The 19,798-nt window shown below is 41.5% G+C and overlaps 2 protein-coding genes across 2 annotated transcripts in view; both read right to left on the bottom strand.

Moving 5' to 3' along the window:
* Nha1 (Na[+]/H[+] hydrogen antiporter 1) overlaps nt 1-352 on the bottom strand; it is a 117,297-nt gene extending 116,945 nt beyond the window's left edge. The window contains exon 1 of the mRNA XM_012489178.3: nt 188-352. Within this exon, the coding sequence (XP_012344632.1) occupies nt 188-213 (26 nt within the window). The 5' untranslated portion in view covers nt 214-352. The remainder of the gene's footprint in view (nt 1-187) is intronic.
* A 10,153-nt stretch (nt 353-10,505) lies between these two features.
* The window catches only part of LOC100870553 (neuroligin-1), a 49,699-nt gene continuing 40,406 nt past the window's right edge, over nt 10,506-19,798 (bottom strand). The window contains exons 6-7 of the mRNA XM_003695474.4: nt 17,591-18,015; nt 10,506-14,953 (exon numbers count right to left, since the gene is read on the bottom strand). Of these exons, the coding sequence (XP_003695522.2) occupies nt 13,789-14,953; nt 17,591-18,015 (1,590 nt within the window). The 3' untranslated portion in view covers nt 10,506-13,788. The remainder of the gene's footprint in view (nt 14,954-17,590; nt 18,016-19,798) is intronic.

Below are 19,798 nucleotides of genomic sequence, written 5' to 3'. Positions count from 1 at the left end.
TAATAATATATATGTAACAATATAGAAAGAACACAAAATTAAGCATACTAACTGCCATACTATTCCATTGAAATGAACACGCAATTTCTAAACTAATCTAATAAATGTTTCGTATTTTCATAGTTTCTTTTGACGATCAAACGTAAGAAGCAAGTGAACGTAAAAACAAATAATATCATGTACTCACTCTTCTGTCGTCCAAACGAAGACCATAACCTTTCTTCTGTGTGATTTTTCGAGACGCGTAGAGTGGGTCCAAAATATCTCGATTTCCAACGATTTCGATGAATTCACTGAGAAGCACAGTCGAAATCCGAACACAGGAAACGTAACGCATTATTTCGATCGTGTACGAATCGAAAAATTAAACGAAATACCGGCGATCGAAGCAACGAGCGATGGAACGCGCGCGACCGACATGCTGCCTCGATTTGCACTGACGCCCCGCCACGCCGAGTTTACACCGTGTCGCGTCCTTAGCTATGGCGTCTATCGATTCCTTTGTCTAATGAAATATTTCTTCGCGTTAACAACATTCAACATGGATACTTTCGGAATGGTCGATACGAGACACGTGTTTGCTTATGGAATTTCCTTTCGTCGTCAACGTTTCATCGAACGTTTTTCGTGGTTTTTTTTTTTTTTTTAAATGGTCACGTGGTAAGTTTCGAACGTTTAGCTTTCGCGGGAAATATGGCGCGAAATATAAAGATATATATTTGATACCATTTAAATATACGCATAAGAAAACGTTAAATTATAAAATATTCTCACGTGAAAATATCGTTTCGCGCGTTAAATTCTACTTTATACGAATTTCTAATTATAAAATTATGAAATTTTTACAAATTTACACCGTTAATTAAAAGATATCGACTCTTATGGAGAATTAAAAAACGTCCAATTCCCTCTTTACCAAAATTGAAAAATATCATTTCTAAAAATACAGGGAGTCAGAAATTGACTCTGTAAGCCTCCCAACAGATACCGACTCGCACGGTTTTCGCGATTCTATGCTATTAACTCCGATGTCATAGGGGAACAACGAAAGAAGCAGATAAAACTGTCGGGAAGTTCGTATTCCGTTGAATTTATGGCTGTATTCAGTGACCTCCGAGTCGATCCTTCCCTTCTTAGCTCGCGCATTCGTCTGTCGAGAGAGAGAGTGAGAAAGAGTGAGAAAGAGAGGAAGAGGGAGAGGAAGAGAGCCCCGATCGATGTCCCAATTCAACAGGTGCAGGAACGCGGTGAAGATGCGGGCCATTCTACGCGAATTTCCGGAAATCCCACCACCACCACCGCCTTCGAGGATGGAGGAGGCGATAAGATTCGCGGCGCTTCTCGTGGAATTCCATCGCGCGGCCTCGATCGTGAGATAGCTCCAAGGTGCCGTCGCAAGATGCACAATTCTGATATTCCGACCGTTGAAAAGGAAAGAAAGAGAAGAGATGGGATGAATTTCGGTCGGAAAAGGAGGAGAGTTGATGATTATTTTTTTTTTTTTTCTTTTTGTTACGATTGGAATTTATTTAGGATAAAGATCGAGCGATGACGAGTGATTCTTTAATTACGTTATGGAATACTCTGTGGAGATTGTGATTTTATATTTTATGGGTGAAAAAGAGAAGATTTAATAACGTAGATGGAATAATGTAATAATAATAATAATAATAATAATAATATAGATATAATATGGATATAATAATAGCAAGAATTTCATAACAAAGATTTAATAATATCTAAAAGGATAGATTGAAATTTAATTATAATTAATATTGGAAGAAGAGCAACATTTAATATGGGATTATATAAGAAAATCTGATTAAATTTGTATGTATTATTCGTTTCCCTGATTGAATGTTTTTATTTGTATTGATGTATCCATATCGTGTTTATGTGGAATAATGCAAAACTTAAAAATTTCATTATGGCAACTGTTGATTGAAATAAATTTAAAAAAAAAATTCTTCTATATCAAATTTTCAGTGAATTAAATAATTAATCGCATAATACACAAATATAAATTAAATCTTTCCGTACATTATCTAAAATAATTGGAGAATTTCGTTAATGATATCATCATTTAATAATGCATTCGTTATATCAAAATCTTTGATGCGATATAAATTGTTTTTAACCAAAATGATTTTGAAACATTATTATAATTGAAACAATTGTAATTTTATTTATAGATAAATAACGCCTGAATTATCGAAATAAATTGTAAAAAATAGGAAACAAAAAATTAGGAAGAAAGAGTCATGATTATTCCACGCAAAATAAATAAGTTGTCAGCAGTTTTATCGACACTGATGACTCGTGAATTCTTCGGTAAACCAAAATCGATTGCGAGAACCAACTATCTTCTTGTAACATCTTCTAGCAAAGTAGTGTTCTAGAAGAAGAATAAACTCTCTTTTAAAGAGGAGATTAGTTCTTAGGTTGAGGATACAATTAAGTTCAACAAGACGATCATGATCGATAAAGACAAGACAACGATGCTATAAATTTTTTTAATTTGTCACTTTCACTTTTTTTTTTTTTTTTTTGCCTTTCTTATTGAATTTTTTATTTTCCACTTATAATCCTATGTTTTCAGCTTTTATTCGAAAAGAAGATTTATAAATTTTGAAAATTTAATCGAAAGATATCGTCCATCGTCCATTTCATGTTTCACATTTTAAATCTGAGATACGAGGGATATCGAGGGATATGTTTTTTTAATCAAATGAACAAAGACGGTGTTAAAATTACGAACATCGATATTTTTGAAGGAAGTCTATAAAAAAAAAAAAAAAAAAAAAAAAAAATAGAACGAAAAGAAAGAAACAGAGTTTTCCAATTGTTCAAAATACGTGTATGCAAGAATTGCATTAACCTGAAAGCTCCATTTTATCTTCGCTTCTATCGAACGTTAAAATAAAGGATTCGTAGAATTCTATTGTGAATCAAATTGAATGGATTACATTTTTTTTTTTTTTTTTTAACAGTATTCCGTAATGTCTAAACTTTCGATTGTATCTACTTTTTTTTTATACCTTTTCACGAAGCTTCTTCTTGTAAAAATAAATTTTTTACAAAAAGAAAGCCGTAGATTAAATAATTCGATAATTCATGAAACCTCGGGTTGCTACCGAGTTAAATGGAAAAATGATAGATCGAGAACTAGATTATTAACAAAAATCAATCAACAACGTTGCAATTTTCTATTATAAAAAAAAAAAAAAACATTTAAAAGATGTAACAAATATTTTAAATATATCATGACTTTTATAAAAAGTACAGATTCATTTAAGAAGACCCATCTTTTTCTAAAAGATAAACTCCATTTCGTGAAAACGAAAGAAAAATTCAAACAAAAATTCACATTAAACTCTCGTTCATTAAATTTTCCAAATTCCCACCAACGAACTCGAAGAAACCTCGAACCAACGATTAATACCAATCCCTCCTCCTTTATTAATTAAGCACGACAGTGGTTCGTTGAAATAACAAACCACCGCGATTTTATCGACATTTCGAAAGAATAACGGCGACAAAAGGGGGAAGGGCAAACAGAGTTTCCCGTATTTCAGATTCCATTGTTCAAGGTGGGAGGAGCAAGGAGAGGGAGAAAGAGAGAGAGAGAGAAAAGAAAGAAAGAAAAGGGAGCAAGCAACCCAGTCTTTCGAATTCGGAACAATATTGTCCCCGTTTGACGAATGAAACGTTCCATTCCGGGGACACGCGTTCCACCTGATATATTCCCAGTAATCACTCATTTTCTTCTCTCATGTGTGTGCGTGCATGCGTGCAACATCGAATGAAAATCGACGCTTCGAACGATTTAAACGGCCCTTGTTGAATTTGATTCGACGGCCCGTGAAAGAATATAACCGCGGGAGAAGAATTTTCATTTTTGCGCGATATAAATCGAGGGAAAATACCGAAATGTCGTTTCACCGAGCTTCTGTCGTTCCATCCGTTTTTTTCCTTTTTTTTTTTTTTTTCCATTCCCGATCTCTCCTTTCTTCCCTCCTTTCCCGTTCGATTTCCCCTCCCGTTTTACTCGTTATCGATGGGGGGGGAGGGAGGGAAGGAGAAAAAAGGAGAAAAGAACGCGAGTGACAAATTCGATCAAACGGCTCGCTTTCCAATTACCGTTTAACCTCTTGAGAGGGGTTGGGTGTGTACGTATTACGTTTTCGACTCTTTCTCGAGTCGATCCGAAAATTATGCATTTCCAATAAATGGATAATTCCCGAGTCGGGAAAAAAGGAAAGGGAGGGAAATTGTTTTGAAAAAGTATTCCGACAAACAAAATGCATTAACTCTTCCTCGATTCGCGGATACAAAATGCAAAGGTGATGAACGGATACGTTTAGAAAATATCGAATATTATTGATGAAAAGAGAGAGGAAAAGAAAGGAAAATTGAGAAAACTCTGACAATCAATTAGATATTAATCTGTTGTTGAAAAAATAATTGGTTAAAAGAATCTCTGGAATAAAGTTACTTCAAGCAATTACTTATTAAAATGCTTGAATAATATTTCTTCGTGTTACAATTGATACTGCGTTAATTATTCAACAAGCTTCCTGACAAATAACCATCTTCCTTATTATTAACTCGCAAAAGAAAGATTGTATCCATTTATACGAATACGATAAACAATATATTTCCAAAACAAATCATTCCGAATCTCTCGATCATTTCAACCACTTCTCAAAACCATCCTCTCGTACGTAAAACCAGAAACATCTTCCTCCCTGTGTGTGGCGTATTAACTCATAATTAGCCTCGCCAAGACACAAGGCTGGCCCGAAAACAATTTTCTCGCCAAGTTTGTTCGGTTATCCCGTGAAACGAGGAAGAAACGAGGGAGCAAGAGCCCCCCTTTCCTTCGCGGAGGATGAAGGAAAGAGGTGGACGGAGAGCGGCGAGAGCGCCGCGTTAATCTACTTTGTTAGGTGTAACGACGGGCGTGGTTTATACCCTTGGCTTTTATCGAATCGGCCAAGCAATGAACCCTTCACGGCCGCCCCCGATTCTATCCAATTATCCACGTCTCCACGTCGAGCGAATTGCCGAAACGAGGACGAAACATTTATGTATCGAAGAGATGGACGCAAGGTGAGAAATAGAGATTAAAAGGTAAAACCGAAACTGATGTTCTAATTCCGCTGTTTCCACGTTTGAAATACACGGCATCGATTCGCGGGTAATTACGTGAGAGGCAAACAGTTACATTAACAATCATAGTAACGTTGGATCGTCATTTGTATCGTGAATTTTAAATAACGAATATTGTATGCGCAATGTATGGTAACATGGTCGAGAAGGTGGTCGAAAAGAAATTGTATCGATCAAACGATTACCGGGGCTTTTGTGAATATCCGTTGATATCCGTATAATATGTATACGCGTATTAACCAATTATTCCGTAATTGTAATACTAATGGCTACCGGCACGATCCAACATAACTCTCTCGAATCGTAAAATCGACCGATGGTGTACCACAATTTACGAATTAAACGTGTTCGAAACACCGACTCATAACCACGTCCCACCTACACAAATTCCTATGTTTCGGATTACATTAAATAGATATACAATTCCTGCGATAGAGTTTGGAATTTCAACGAGTCCATCTTTTCTTTTTCTCTTTTCTTTCTTTTTTTTTTTTGTTCCGCCATGTTTGGCCAAATTGTAATATCGAAAATATCCAAGCTTCTTTGAACGAAACGTTTATAAACTCGAGTTTCCATCCATTCTTAAACGAGACGATTTTACGATTTATCCTCGTATTAAACCCTATGTTCCTTCAAATGTAAAAGGTTCGTGTCAAAAGCGTTTCTTTTTTTTTTTTTTTTTTTTTTACGCCATCGTAAAGAGAAGCTAAGCGATCCTGATGGAGTGTTACCGCTTTCCTAAGTTCTTAGTCTTAGTCGTAAAGCAGAAAAAAAAAAAAAGAAAGAAAAAAATACCTACTCGACTCCTCGAATTTCGATCGAGATAATCATTCGATGCATTTCACTACGAAACATATAACGAACAGCACACTTTTTTAAAAAATTATTACAACACATATACATTTTTAATTATGATTAATTAAATTTATAAACGTGCACCAGCATTTCAAGGAGCGGAGATTTGACCAAAGGCTCGCTGCTTTTCACGACTACTCTTCACCGTGCACTTTCGTTTCTATTTATCGTCCCGTATAAACGAAAAAAATCCCGTTTCAAAGAACCGTGAAACGAAGTGTTCGTACGTAAGAATCACAATGTACTCTTTAGCGGCAGTAAAGCGGCGAGGATTTTATTTCAAAAATGCCTTTCACGCTATCGTAAAAAGAGGTGATATATCCATAGCAACGGCGTTATCGCCCAGTATGTTGCTCGTGAACGACCGTCAAATGCTTCAAGCTCGAGCTTGGTTCGCTCGTTTGAAAAGACGACTCTTTCTCTCTCTCTCTTTCTCTCTCCCTCTATCGCATTCTTCCAAGGACTTCTTAATTCTTCCTGATAATTCCACGAAAATAGATATCGAAGCTCTTTTCGCCACTCTTTCTACACAATTCCCTTCGAAGAGAATTTTTTGTCCGAGTAGACAAAGAGAGACGGTAGGTGTCTTTATTAACTCTTTTAAACAAGTAGACAAAAATTTTATAACCTCTTATAACATATCTTGCGATGGAATTCAGTACGTCATCTCATATGGAAAGAATATGGTCAATTTTATGTGGCGTAATTCTACCAAGGATCTACCAAGCTATTCTTCAGCGGATCGTTGAGGCGATTGCCACTCGTGTCCGCCATTTATTCCCCCCCCCCCCCCCCTCTGTCGTTCTTATACTCGTCCCTATCTAACTCGATCGTTTAATTTAATGCCACGATTGATTTTTATTTGGAACGACGTGTAAGAGTGATTTTCGTTTACAGCAGTTATAATTCGAGCAGGTGCTAATTGTTTCTTCCTTTATACTCTTTTAGTATATATTTTATGAATCTGTGCGTGATCTTAAACGCGACATTTCTTGTACAACGAATCAGAAAACTTGGTTGTTTAAAGAATTTTGAGCCAACTTGAGTTACATTTTCATAGATAATCTCATAGATTTTGATAACGTTCACTCGTATTTCCTTTTCAATCGATGGAAACCTTTTTCACGATGCAGAAGGATAAATATCGTGTGTAGTTCGTGTATGGAGACACGATATTACATATATTTCGTTTCCTACTTTTTCGTCGATAATAATTATTCGTGCATCGATAATGGAAAGCGTCCTTCTAATCGATAGCGCTTTACAATCGAGGCGTACGAGCCTCGTTTATTCGTCTTTTATTTTCCAACGCTACTTAACGTCGGCGATTAATTAAAGTAAAAATGAGGCCAGCTCAGTCAGCTCCTCCAAACCTCGAATCTATTTCCTCCCTCGTAAATGTGCATCTCGTGAAATAAATCAGGCCGAAAAACCGGGGGGGGAGGGGGGAAAGAAAGAAAGAAAGAAAAATAGGAGAGAGGAAAAAAAAAAATAATAGAAAATGTACTCGTTCGTCCCTATCGAATAATGACCGACTTACCGAAAAAATAATATATAAAATTTATTCTATGGAGTTTGCGTTTGTAAGAGATTTATATTTAAAAACAAACAATCGCAATCTATCCCCTAAATTCCTACATTTTCACGAATATCCGCGTTCCCAAACTATCGAATATCCTCACCTGAAATTCACTTAACCACAATACTCCGTCCCCCACCCATATTCCAATTAAACTTGCAACCCCACCGCTAAAATTTCATCTGCCAAGACCTCATAACCATCCCCACGCGACTACCACCACCGTTCCATCATCCTGCATCGCACCACCAAACAATCGTCGCGGGAACAAAGAAACGCTACAAACATTCGCACCCACTCTCCCCAATATCTGTCTGGCAAACAAAGTTGAGACGAACGAGGAGTGGAATGACTCCTCGTTGAGGAAAATGGACAAAGATGATCGATCGCGACGATATCGAGCTCAGTCACGCCCCGAATCATCCTCGCGGCCATCTTCCACCCTGATTGCCGCCCACGCTTTCCACGTTTATCCCTATCCCATGTGATTTTCTTTTTCTTTATTCAAACAGCCTGCAACGAATTAGGCTGGATTAGGTGGGAGAGGGAAAGGTTTAATTTTGGGAGACGTTAAATTTTTGGGGGACGAGATTCTTGAATGGCGTGGAGATTCTGTTTTAATGAGATATGTAAATGTGATTGAAAATGAATACGAGTAAAGAAATAAATTGGATATTGTAACGGAACCATCTTTAATCGTTTTATTAATTTCTCGAGATGGATCGAAAGATATGCATTAAAAAATTTAACCAACTTTGTTCGAGCTCAACAACGTCGATTTGAAACTATTCGAATTTGCTTAAATTCGGTAATTCCTGGCTTGATGAAAATGTGAGCAACGTTATAGGACGCATTCATATATTTTTTTAACAAAAGGATAGAACGCTCGCGTGTCATTAAAAATATTAATCCCACCGAATTGTACTGCGATCGAGTGACGTGGAATTTCGCGAGTTCTAGTTAAAATTACGCCAAAATTGTTCCGTTCGCAACTAATGTTCGTCAGAAAAATTAATACATCAATATCAATCTCCCCAAAGCTAATAATAAAAAATGAACGTTATCTCGAATCATCTTGAATAAACAAACGAAAGGTAAATTTTTCATTCACGATTTCTTCGTTAACGATCAAACCAACGCGACATAAACGTTCAAAAAGAAAAAAGAAAAGAAACACTCTTGCTCGAGCTGATTTACATCGGAGTCAGGCGGCGTTCTAGAGCCGCAATATAGCGGTATATATATCCGGCCCGTACACTCGGTCCACGCCATGGACTGCACGACTAATTATACTCGAGCCCGCGGCAGATCTCGTTGGCTCGGCCCTCAAGAGGCGGGAAGCACCCCATTAAAGTTCGAGCTTCGACGACCCTCCGCAAGGAAGACCACGAGACGTCAATACGAGCCTCCACCGTGCTCGTGTGGGAGGGGAGGCGTCTCGCTCGAGCGAGAAGCGGCGAGAAAACTACTTCTTTCTCCACGGTATTTTACATTTCCACGTTTCTCGCTTTTGTTTTAATTAAACTGTTGTTCGATCAATCGCTGCAGCAAGATGATCGATACGTCCCTTCTATATGCTCGAGCAATAATTTCGCGTGGGTTGGCGTCCAAAATACCGCTTGGCATCTCCCCCAGTTGCCACGCCACCTACAATAACCGTAGCAATATCCTACGGTTACCTAATTTCCTCGAGATTTGCCTGTCCCAAAACTTTCGACCGGTGTTGTATTTATCCCCGCCGGGATAATCTGTGTCCTGGATTAGCCAAGGATTTGGAAAGAGTTGAAAGCGCGCCGTGATCGAAATTAAATTGCCAAACGAATCTCCACAAAGCCATCTCCATGAACAAAAATACCAGTTTTTGGAGAGCTAGAAATTATTAATTGCAACGGATGATCCTTCCTTCGTCAACTTGGTTACGAAATCAAACGATCCCTCTGTACACACTTACTCGTCACACTTACGCTACGCTCAAAGAGACGTGAGAGGGATTGGTCGCGCGTGGCACTTTGGCAAGAGGGCGCCGCGATATATAGGCACGAAACGATCCTCGAGATTGCTCGTTCCATGAGGAGAGGTGCGGCGAGGGGAGGAATTTCCATTACCCTAAAACATCGAGTGTGTCTCCTCGGGTGGTTCTCAGTGGCAGCTGGCATGGGCAAAGGTGGCGGATCCTGGACAAGGAAGGAATGGTTTCAGCGTGATCGAGAACGAAGGTTGTTGCCTCCTGGTGAGAAGGGTGGTGGAGAGAGAGCAAGCTGCGTCTCTCTCTCTCTCTCTCCTTGGATTTCGTTCGTTATCTCTTACAGCTTGTTCGAGCTCCGAGCAGTCGGAATTTATTTTACCGATGTTACCGTTTGTTCTCGTTTTCTTTCTTCCCTTTTCTCGTATCGCTTTATTTCTCTCTCTCTCTCTCTCTTTTCTTCAAGCTGAAATTTAGACACTCTTGTGGAATTTATAAAGAGATGGAAACAGTTTTGATCGAATACAATGGTATAATTCGGGAGGAATTTTTGTATTTCGTTTTGCGAAAAGTGTTTGTATTTTTGTGGAAATTTATTTCTTTACACGGGGAAGAAATCTGTTTAAAGAAAATCTCTTTTAACTTGGTTGTATCTGTTTCTCCATTCGACGAAGATCTGTGCACGAGATAACGATAAAACTTAGCCACTTACCTGATCCGAGGAGAAGCGAAGGATCAGTCGTTGGCCACAATCCACGTTGCGTGGAAAAAGTTGAAACAAACCGCGTAATTCTACGATTTGAAAGAAAACGAGAATAAAAACAAATTATACGAGAAAGATAAATATTTGTGAGAAAAGAAGAAAAGAAATAAAAAGATGAGAAGGAAGAAGAGATATATATATATATACGGAAGAAGAGGAATCCACCAATCCGCTTACGCTTTAAATGCTTTAATTATTTATTTAAACAAATCCCAACATTCCAAACATTGATAATCGTGTACGTGTGTACCTCGTGTGTGTCCCACGATGTGTCCTTCGCATCCGTGTTACGTGTTACGTGTCAGACATGTGTATACGTGTTGCATGCCTTCGTTTAATTCTGTATGTAAATGACACGCTCGAACGCGTCGTTGCCTCATCCATCGTCGATCCATCGAAAAATCCTCGATCGCCAATTTTTCTCCCTCCCCCGTGATGCGTCCCAAAATCGACAAAAAGTTCCATCCTTCATCGGTTCGACGAAAGGAAATTTTCGATCAAGGAATCGTCGAAGATTCGTCGACGAATCGACACCGGGAGTTTTCAACGACGAGATTCTTTCCAACTTCTCTTTTTCTCTCTCTCACTCTCGCTCTCATTCTTCTCCTCATATCTGCAATTTTTCGCACTTTCGCAACTCACACATGCGCAAATATACTCGTACACGCGAAACTCTCTCTCTCTCTCTCTCTCTCCTCTTCGCCCCTTCCTCGTTCCAGAGATTCGAGGATCGATAGAATCGTTCCAAAGACGCACGAACGTTTCGTCGCCTCGATCGAGCTAAATCAGGTTAGAGTTTACGGTTGGCCCATCTTTTTTTTTCTTTTATCGTCGCCGTTTTCTCGTCTCTCTCCGTGCGTTGATGGAAGAGGAATCGTTTCAGATTCCTTAAATACGTCGTAAGAAAGAAAGAAAGAAAAAAAAAAAAAAGTACGTGGAAACTTACGTTCCTGATATTATAACCTTGTGCGGACGAGCATCGATTCCGATCGAAGACAAGTTTTCGTATCGTAAATTAAAGATTGAAATATCAAGAGTAAAGAAAAATAAAGATATCGTATCGTTCGACTTTTTATTTTAATTTCGCGTGCAAACAGTTGCAAATGCGTCGTCACTTTCACGTCCTATTACTACTTAATACAGGACTAAATTTAAAATCGTTTTAAAAATTATAAAATTACTTGTTCATTTACGTTTAAATCGCACATCTCGTTGATTAGAAACAGTTGGAAAGGAATTTTCGAATATGATCGAGAAACTGTTTTAGAAAATAAATAGACGCGCGGGTGTTTTTGTTATCGACTCGACGAATCTAACTTGATTCCGGTATTCAACGGAACGTAATCAAGGCCAATTGTTCGAGAGGCAATGGGGAACAGTGAGGAACGTTGCTCGCTCGTAAACACCGACGTTTGTCAACAGGAACGGTAGGGTAGGTACACACTCGAAACAAGAACGCGACATTCTCAAAATTACCGATTCGAAATTCCATTTGCCTATGACTAATTTTCTTACTTCATTTTCGCGCAAAAATCTCTCACCTGGCCGCGTTTCGTATTAATTAACGAGCACCATGTTCAAAGAAATTAGATATTCGAGCCGATTTTGCGCACGATTCATAAATTACGTCGATGATTTGAAATTTGATTCAATGAAAAAGAGACGAAAAATATAAATTGCATCCCGAACAATGAGAGAACTGTTCACGAATCTTCAAAGTCGACCGTATCCGTTTCCTGTTAATCCTGCGAACGAAATTGAAGTAAAAATAAATAGATCGATAAATCTTCTGGACGTGATAACGCTCACTTCGTAATTATTCATTTGCAGAGAAATCGCAAAATCGCATCACGACGTTCTTCGTATCTTCGTTACTCTTTCAACGATAAATTAACTTGTCCACTCGTCCACTGTACATGATTAACTTCGATAACGAACAATTTAAACACGTTAAACACTTTATGCTAGAAGAAAAAAAAACAAACGCGAAAACATATACGTATATATATATATATATATATATATATTAACAGACGTGTCACACAAACTCACGAAAATTGAACAGGAAGCACGTCCTTGTGGGAAGCACTCTCCACGAGGAAACGAAAAAAATATTCAGGATGGATCCTTCACACCGTTTCCAACATTTTCTCGTACGATTTACAACGATATATATATATCCCTCGATCATTCTTAGCAAACATTCCCTCTCAACGCTCGTTCCACTCGTCTCTCCAACTTCTCGCACACTTTTCTCTCTCATCTCTCGTAACTAAAAGAACACACGCGATTATATCGACGAGAACTATTCGATTCGCATTAGGCTCCTCTCAATGTGCTCAGCCTGCGAAGCTATATTGTTCGATCAGGTGTCCAATTCCTCTCGTATACACGCTCACGCACACACGCATACTCTCTCTCTCTCTCGCGAAAAAAAAGTCACGAGAGCCAAAAAGTCGAGGTGAGACCCTCCAATTCCTCGAATAATTCCACTTAGTGCTCCGACAAATCCGGATAAAGGAAGCCCGAGGCATCCTGCCGGGTCTCTCTTCGGCGCGCGCCTTGTCTTTTCAGTTCCTGAGATTATATCAATCCCCTCGTTTCACATCGACCGATGCTCGACGACTCTCTCTCTCTCTCTCTCGCGACCCTCTGTATCCTTCTCCCCTTTCTTCTCTCTTGCCACGAAACTTTCACTCTTCTTTCTTCCTTCTTTTTTCTCCGTGTTCAAGCAAGGATGTTACGGAACTCGATAAGGTGAACACACGCTCCTCTCGCCGTGAAAAAGAATTCGAGCAAGGACCGTTCAATTTAGCTCTGTACGAAATATCGGTCGATAAAATCGAACATTCGCTCCGATAAGAGGAGGCTCCCCCTCTCTTTCTCTCTCTCTCTCTCTTCTTCTCCTTTTGCCGTCGCTTCTTTTTTTGGTTTTTCATTTTTTTTTCTTTTTTTTCTTCTTTTTTTTTTTTCTTTTCGTTTTCTATTCGGGTTGGTAAGAAATATTGGAAAATATTCACGCGTCGAAACTCGGACGTTTGACCGAGGTTGGCCGACTCCGACGACCGCCTTCTTCTCCCTTCGTTTCCCACCGATTCTCCCTTCTTTAAGGCCATCGATTTGTGCTCTTACTTCCTTCGTTCTTACTTTTACTCCCGTCTTCGTTTATCTTCGCTCGATTCGCACTCCTCCCGCTTCGAAAACTTCATCGATCCGTGGAACTAGGCCTATCCTCCGGGAGAGAGAGAGAAAAAAAAAAAAAGAAATCTCTTCTCGTCCACGGGGGTGGATGGGGAGGGGCGTGGCGATTCTCGTCATCAGATGGACTACCGCCAGCAGTAGCGACGATCGAGTTCTCGGGGATCCGTTCGTTTCGATCCCTGAGAAAGCGAGGAGGATGGGGGGAATTCGTCGAAATCGACAGTAGGGGGAAGAAGAAAGAAAAGATGGATCTTCTCAGACGGAAATCTCCTGTATCTGAACCCGTTTCTTGGCGCTGCCAGGCGTCCCCGGTTGCCTGAGGATACCTGGACAGGACAGGTTCACATTGGGTGCCGGCACCTTGGGGGGCGGCGGGGGTTCAGGAAGATTCTCGTCGTCGTTCTCGTCGCTGCTGTTAACCCCCCCGTTGTCGTTCACCTCGTCCCCGTCCTCCTCGTCGTCCTCGTCCTCGTCCTCGTCCTCGTCCTCGTCGTCGTCGTCGTCGTCGTCCATCCTGGCCGTGGTCGCGTCCACGCAAGGCGATGGGGTCCGTGTCCTCTGCACGCAGGGGCTCCTCGTGTAGAGGGGCGGCTCCAACACCCCCCTCTTGCCGCCGCCTGGAGGCGGCGAGCATTGGAACTCCTGCAACTGCAACTCCAACTCCTGGGCGAGTTTCGCCTTGTGCGGCGGGGGGCTGGAGGACGGGGAGCCCATCAAGTTCAACGTGGACAGCCTCTGCTTGGCCGTGGGCGGCTCGATGCCCGAGCAACCGGCCTCCAACAACTCTTCCTTCTTCTTGTTGCCGAAAGCCGAGGCGGACGACCTCGACGAGGACGTGTTCCTGTCCCTCTGATAGTAGATACCCGCGAATATCATGATGTTGAGCACGAGGAGGAACACGCCGACACCGATCGTGACCGAGAGGGCGGTGGTGTAGTTCTGGTAATGATTCGAGGCAAGCTTCTTGAGGATGTTGTTGGGCCCTGGGCCCAGATTCGGGTGGGCGTTGGAGGCGTGGGTGGTGGTCGTCGCCACGGTGGTGGCGACGGTCGCGTTCGGGGTACACTCGGTGGTGGACACCACGCTCGAGATGGAGGATGGCTCGGTGGGCGAGGGAACCGGGAGCGGGGGCGGTGGCAACGGTTGAGCCAAGGTCTGGGGCCGCACCACGCCTTCGTAGAGGGTCGTGCTCTCGGCCAGGTGATGGTGACGCATGCTGATCTCGTAGCCCGGCCGATGGAGCTGCGGCAACAGATTCAACCACAGGGACATCTTGTGGCCCCTGTAATGCGACCGCATTTCCGTGCTGCGACCGGCCTCCAGGTACAGCTGATTTATCGAGTCGTACGAATCCCAGAAAGGAGGGCTGGTCGGGAGCCCGTCCGATCCCGATGTGAGGGGGCTCGCCCCGTTCGGATCCCTGAAACACGTCGATTCCATCCATCTTTTGTTTTCGATTTTAACAAATCAAAAATTCCACTATTTTGAAACTATTTATTATATTTAACGTTCGAACCGTTTCTCTCCCAGAGAAACGGGTAGAAAAAGAGTTGAAAAAAGGAGCGAAATTCTCGTTAGATTTATTCGCCGTTTATTTATTTATTTCGACTCGATCGAATGGAATCGAACGGAAAAGAATTCTGCCAGTTCTACTTTTTGAAACGTGCATCAACGTTCGCACGCGAGTTTACGAAGAAGAGATCTATATAAAATTGTATCGTACGAAAGACGAAGGCAAGGAAGTAGTTTCAAATTGCGAGTCAATTCGTTTGTGGTGAAAAAAAATTTTTATCGAAAGAAACAGTTATCCCTCCCTCTCTCTCTCTCTCTCTCTCTCCCTCGGTACGTTTAATTATTTCACCGGGAACCGATACCCGGTTTGCCCATTGTCCCATTTGTACAGGCGACGAAGAACGAGAAACTGGAACGGAAATTGCGTTTCGAAATTGAGTCGGACGGCTGGTTTTCTCCTTTTAACACCCGCCAGGTGTCCCCGCGATATCGCGATGATTTTCTATCCGTTCCAAATTTCTCGATGAGAAATAATCCTGCGTGTCCTTTCGTTCCTCGCTTAAAAGGGAAACGAAGAAGGGGTGGCAAGTGATAGGGCGAGTCCTCGACGATGGATTCGCAATTATCTGTAATTAGAGACTAGAACCGTCGTTCCAGCATTTGGAAGTGGTTTCCGATTCGACGGTTGAATTGATTTTAATGATCGTTAAGAAGCGATTGCGCGAGGATGGTGGAAACTTTTTGGCAGAACTCTCCCGATTAGTCGCAAGCTTCTTCGAGTTTTAAGGAGAATAGTTGGACGAGTGGGAATGGAATTAGAGGGGAATCGAAATCGGTTTCCAAAATTCCGAAATGGCCCGATTAATAACATTCGCGGGATTCGTTTCTAATTTCGAAGGAAGGAGGCGGGTTGGAAATTCGATCTCGCTTGGAATCCAATTTCGGGAGAGAGAGGGAGATGGTCCAACGAAAGCCAGAAACGCGTCATACCGGTATCAAATTATACGCCTAGCTTTAATCCAATGATCATTACTCCGGAGGAATGTCTAACTTCGGCTAATATTCGATTCGGCCGCGGCACGTAACAAGAAACTGGCCACCTCCATCTCCGCGTCATTGTAAGTTTGCAACTTGGCGCTGACTGCATCGCCATTCGCTTCGTTAACCGGATTCCTCGCAATCCCGCCTCGATTTCACGCTTCGATCATCCACGGATCGCTGCAAACCTCGAATTGATCCTGCTTGCTTATTTCAACTTCTTCCGGGACAACAAGAAATCGTAACAATCGTTAAAATTCTCAACGTTTCATAAGAAAGATCGAATCGAATATTTTTTTTCTCGTAAAAATTGCGCGAGATTCGAGTCGAAGCAAGTAAACACGGGTATTTTCGGCGTTAACAAGGTTAAGTTAATCGAACGATCGAAACAATTGGGTAGATTTTATAATTTGAAAAGTTCTCCAGAGAGCGAATCTCCAGGTTAAAGTTTCGGGAACGATGTTGATTAAGACGTTGGTGTTTTTTTTTTTTTTTTTTTTTTTTTTGGGTGAACGAGATATCGAGATGAGCGTAATCGATGAAGGAGAGGCGCGATATCGAGACAGTTTTCGTTTCTCGCGGAGTTGGAAGCGCGGTTGGAAGCAAGAGGAAACTTTCTTCTTCTTCTTCTTCTTGCTTTTAACTTTAAATTTCCGCTCTCCGGGTTCTTTTTCGCGAGCAAAAATATCGCGAGAAGGTTGGTGAAACGAGTTTACAACCGGTTTAGAATCGGTGGTTAATCCGAGATTTTTTCTTCCTCCCTTTTTTTTTTCAACGCGCGGTTTCATCTCTTTGATCTCTCGAGAAAAGAAGAAGAAAAAGGAATAAAGAAACGGACGCTCGAAAGTTTCCGATTTTGAAACAGGGATCGGAAATTTTATTCCAACTTGAAATTGCTCGCGTCGATGCTCGAGCGGGGGTAAAATTGTATTTGCATGGAAATTGCCTTGCGCGCTGGTCCGAACACTAATCATCCCGACTGTTGATCCAATTAAATGCGTTATTCATGATTTTCCAGCGTAAAAATTTAATCCAATCGGAAAGGCGAAATCGGACGAACCACGTGCTGCTCCTTCCTTCGTCCCGATCGGATCATTCACGATCCTGATTAGAATCACTACACTTTCCAACTAAAATCATCTTAATTATTGCGCCGTTTCTCGATCGAAAAAGAAAAAACGTTGAACCGTTTACTTCTCCTATCGACGTCGCGCGAGCATAATTTCAATATTCGATGCAATTCTTCGAAGGACGATGTAAATGTGAGAAACTGGCCGAAAAATACGAAGAAAAGAGACGAAAATCTTCGCCCAAAAATCCCGAAAAGTGGAGGTGACGATTCGTTTTCCATTCAATTTCCCCTCAAATTCCCGAGAAAACCCTTTCAACGGCTATTTTCCAATCGCCACAAACGGAATAATTTGTCCTGGTCGACAAATGCAATACACGCAAAACACATATTAAAAAGTCGGGAAAAGTGTAAAAAGAGAAGAGTGGTCTCACTCACCCGCGTCTCACGAAGTTGGCCAAGTAGTGGACCAACAGTTTGGACAGGTTCTCGTCGGCCGAGGTGTAGTTGGCCTGGCCGATGAAAATGGACACGATCTCTCCCCGGAGAAGAGGTATGCCGAGGAGGTAGGGCACCTCCTCGCCCCTTTGGCTCGGCCTCTCGCCCAGCTGGAAGTGGAGGAAGTAGCCGCGTCCACCCGAGGCCGAGTGCAGCAGCGCCAGCCTTAGAAGGGGAGCGGCGACCTGGCCGTCGCCGAGCAACGACAAAAGTCCATCGCAGATCGCCGACGGGCTCTGCTCGCCCCTCTCCCAGTCCGTGTACTCGTTACGGAGGGTCGAGTAGATCTCGTGAAGGTGGTAACGATACGTGTTCCGCACGTACGTGCGCAAAATCCGATCCCTCCTCGTCTCGTTCAGTCCGTTCTGCAATGCACGTCCGATCGACCACGGCTCGTGGATCGAAAGGGAGGAAAGGGAGAGGGAGATCCTTCTCTTTTCTTCCTTTTTCTCGCGAATAATACGACGGAGGAGAGGGATCGATAAGGTTTCGACTCGGTTATGAAAATAAAAACAGGCTAATGCGCGGACAAGAGATACGAGTTGTAGGAGAAACGTGCACGATTGGTGCACAAATTATTTCGTTGCGATCCAAAAATAGTATTGATAATTAATAAAAAAAAAAAAAGAATAGAAGAATCGTTACAAAATTTTACTTGCGATTAAATGCGAACAAATCATCAATTGTAACAATTATCCGAACCGTTATTCGAACTATCGATCTCGAACCAAAGCGACGAAGAGAAAAAAAGGGATTAACGAAATTAACGCGCAAGGGTTTCGATTCGTTCAATGGATACTGCATCGACTATCCCAAAATTTAACCCAATATAATGCATTCGCAGACAAACCGGAACCAGACACCGCACAATAACCTCGACGATCCAGAGATAATCCAGACACGATTACCGAGATCCCTCGTCCGCTGTATTTCGACGCACAAAGAAGGCAACTGTCTCGACTCGTTCGAAATTCAAGACGGCGCGAAACGAAAGACCGTAAATCATCGGAGATGGCTTCTCGTTACGCACGCGTGGACACAACCGGCCGATCGTTATCAAATTGCCAAGGAGCCGCGGAAATACGGTTTCCAAAGTGTCGATCGACCGTGACCGTCGGATAATGCCCGCCACGAATCGCGTTTCGCCACCGCCCCGCTAATTACTAATTTATCGAGTTCGCGTCAATTATCGACGGGTGCGCGCATCCGATCCCCTCTCGCCCCGCATCTCGTTAAGCGGGATAATTAAAAGTTAAATTCGACGACGGTTTCGGTTTCGGGCTAATTTCTTTTAATTCCCTCGTTACGTAAAGCGGCAATCTCGTTTTCGAGAGGGGATCGAATGGGGGGAAGAGGGGGAGGCGGGGGGAATAACGAGAAATTCTGTTTTTCTGTTCTCTTCTTGAGGGAATCAGAAAGGTGTATATTTGTGAATGTATTAATATTAATAATGTCGCGGATATAAATCCATTTTATAAACGTTATGTAGAAGATAATCGTTTAAAAGACGTAATAACAAGTATATGTTTTTAAATATGCTTACAACACTTGATAATGTCGAGATATATTCCGTAAATTTATTAAGAAACGTTTAAGCTTTTAAATCGTTATAAATTATCGTATCGTGAAAGCGGTTTCTTGTTACATCTATCATTCATTCATATTTTGCGCGATTATTTACTTAAAGATTCGCAAATATTTGTATATATTTATATATTTAGTCATATCTTTGCGTAACACACATATTTTTAATGAACCGATAAATTATAATAAAAACCGGCATTGTTTTCTAAAGAGATTAAATCTCCGTGACACGACGAAGCTAAAAACCAGAAAGGAAAAAAAAAGATAATAATTTATCGTCCAATTAACTCCCATTATTCGAACCACCGCTGTGCCGATCCCTCGGATTTTGGGGATTCGTTTTAATTAAAATTCTCCCGTAAATAAATCATTATTTTAATATACATCTTGCAATCCCCCTCTTCCTCTAACCCATATATACCTCTCTCTCTCTCTCTCTCTCTCTCTAAATTATTTTTCCACGATAAACGTTGCGCGATATCGTTCGTTTCCGATCCAAAGAAAACACGTTCCAATATCCCCTCCCTCCCCCATTTTCATCCAATATCCGCGTAATTCCGTCTC

Source organism: Apis florea, unplaced genomic scaffold (assembly GCF_048593485.1).
Source record: "Apis florea isolate Af1SG1 unplaced genomic scaffold, ASM4859348v1 contig_3367_pilon, whole genome shotgun sequence".
NCBI classification, from domain to species: domain Eukaryota; kingdom Metazoa; phylum Arthropoda; class Insecta; order Hymenoptera; family Apidae; genus Apis; species Apis florea.
This window is presented reverse-complemented; position numbering and strand designations above follow the sequence as displayed.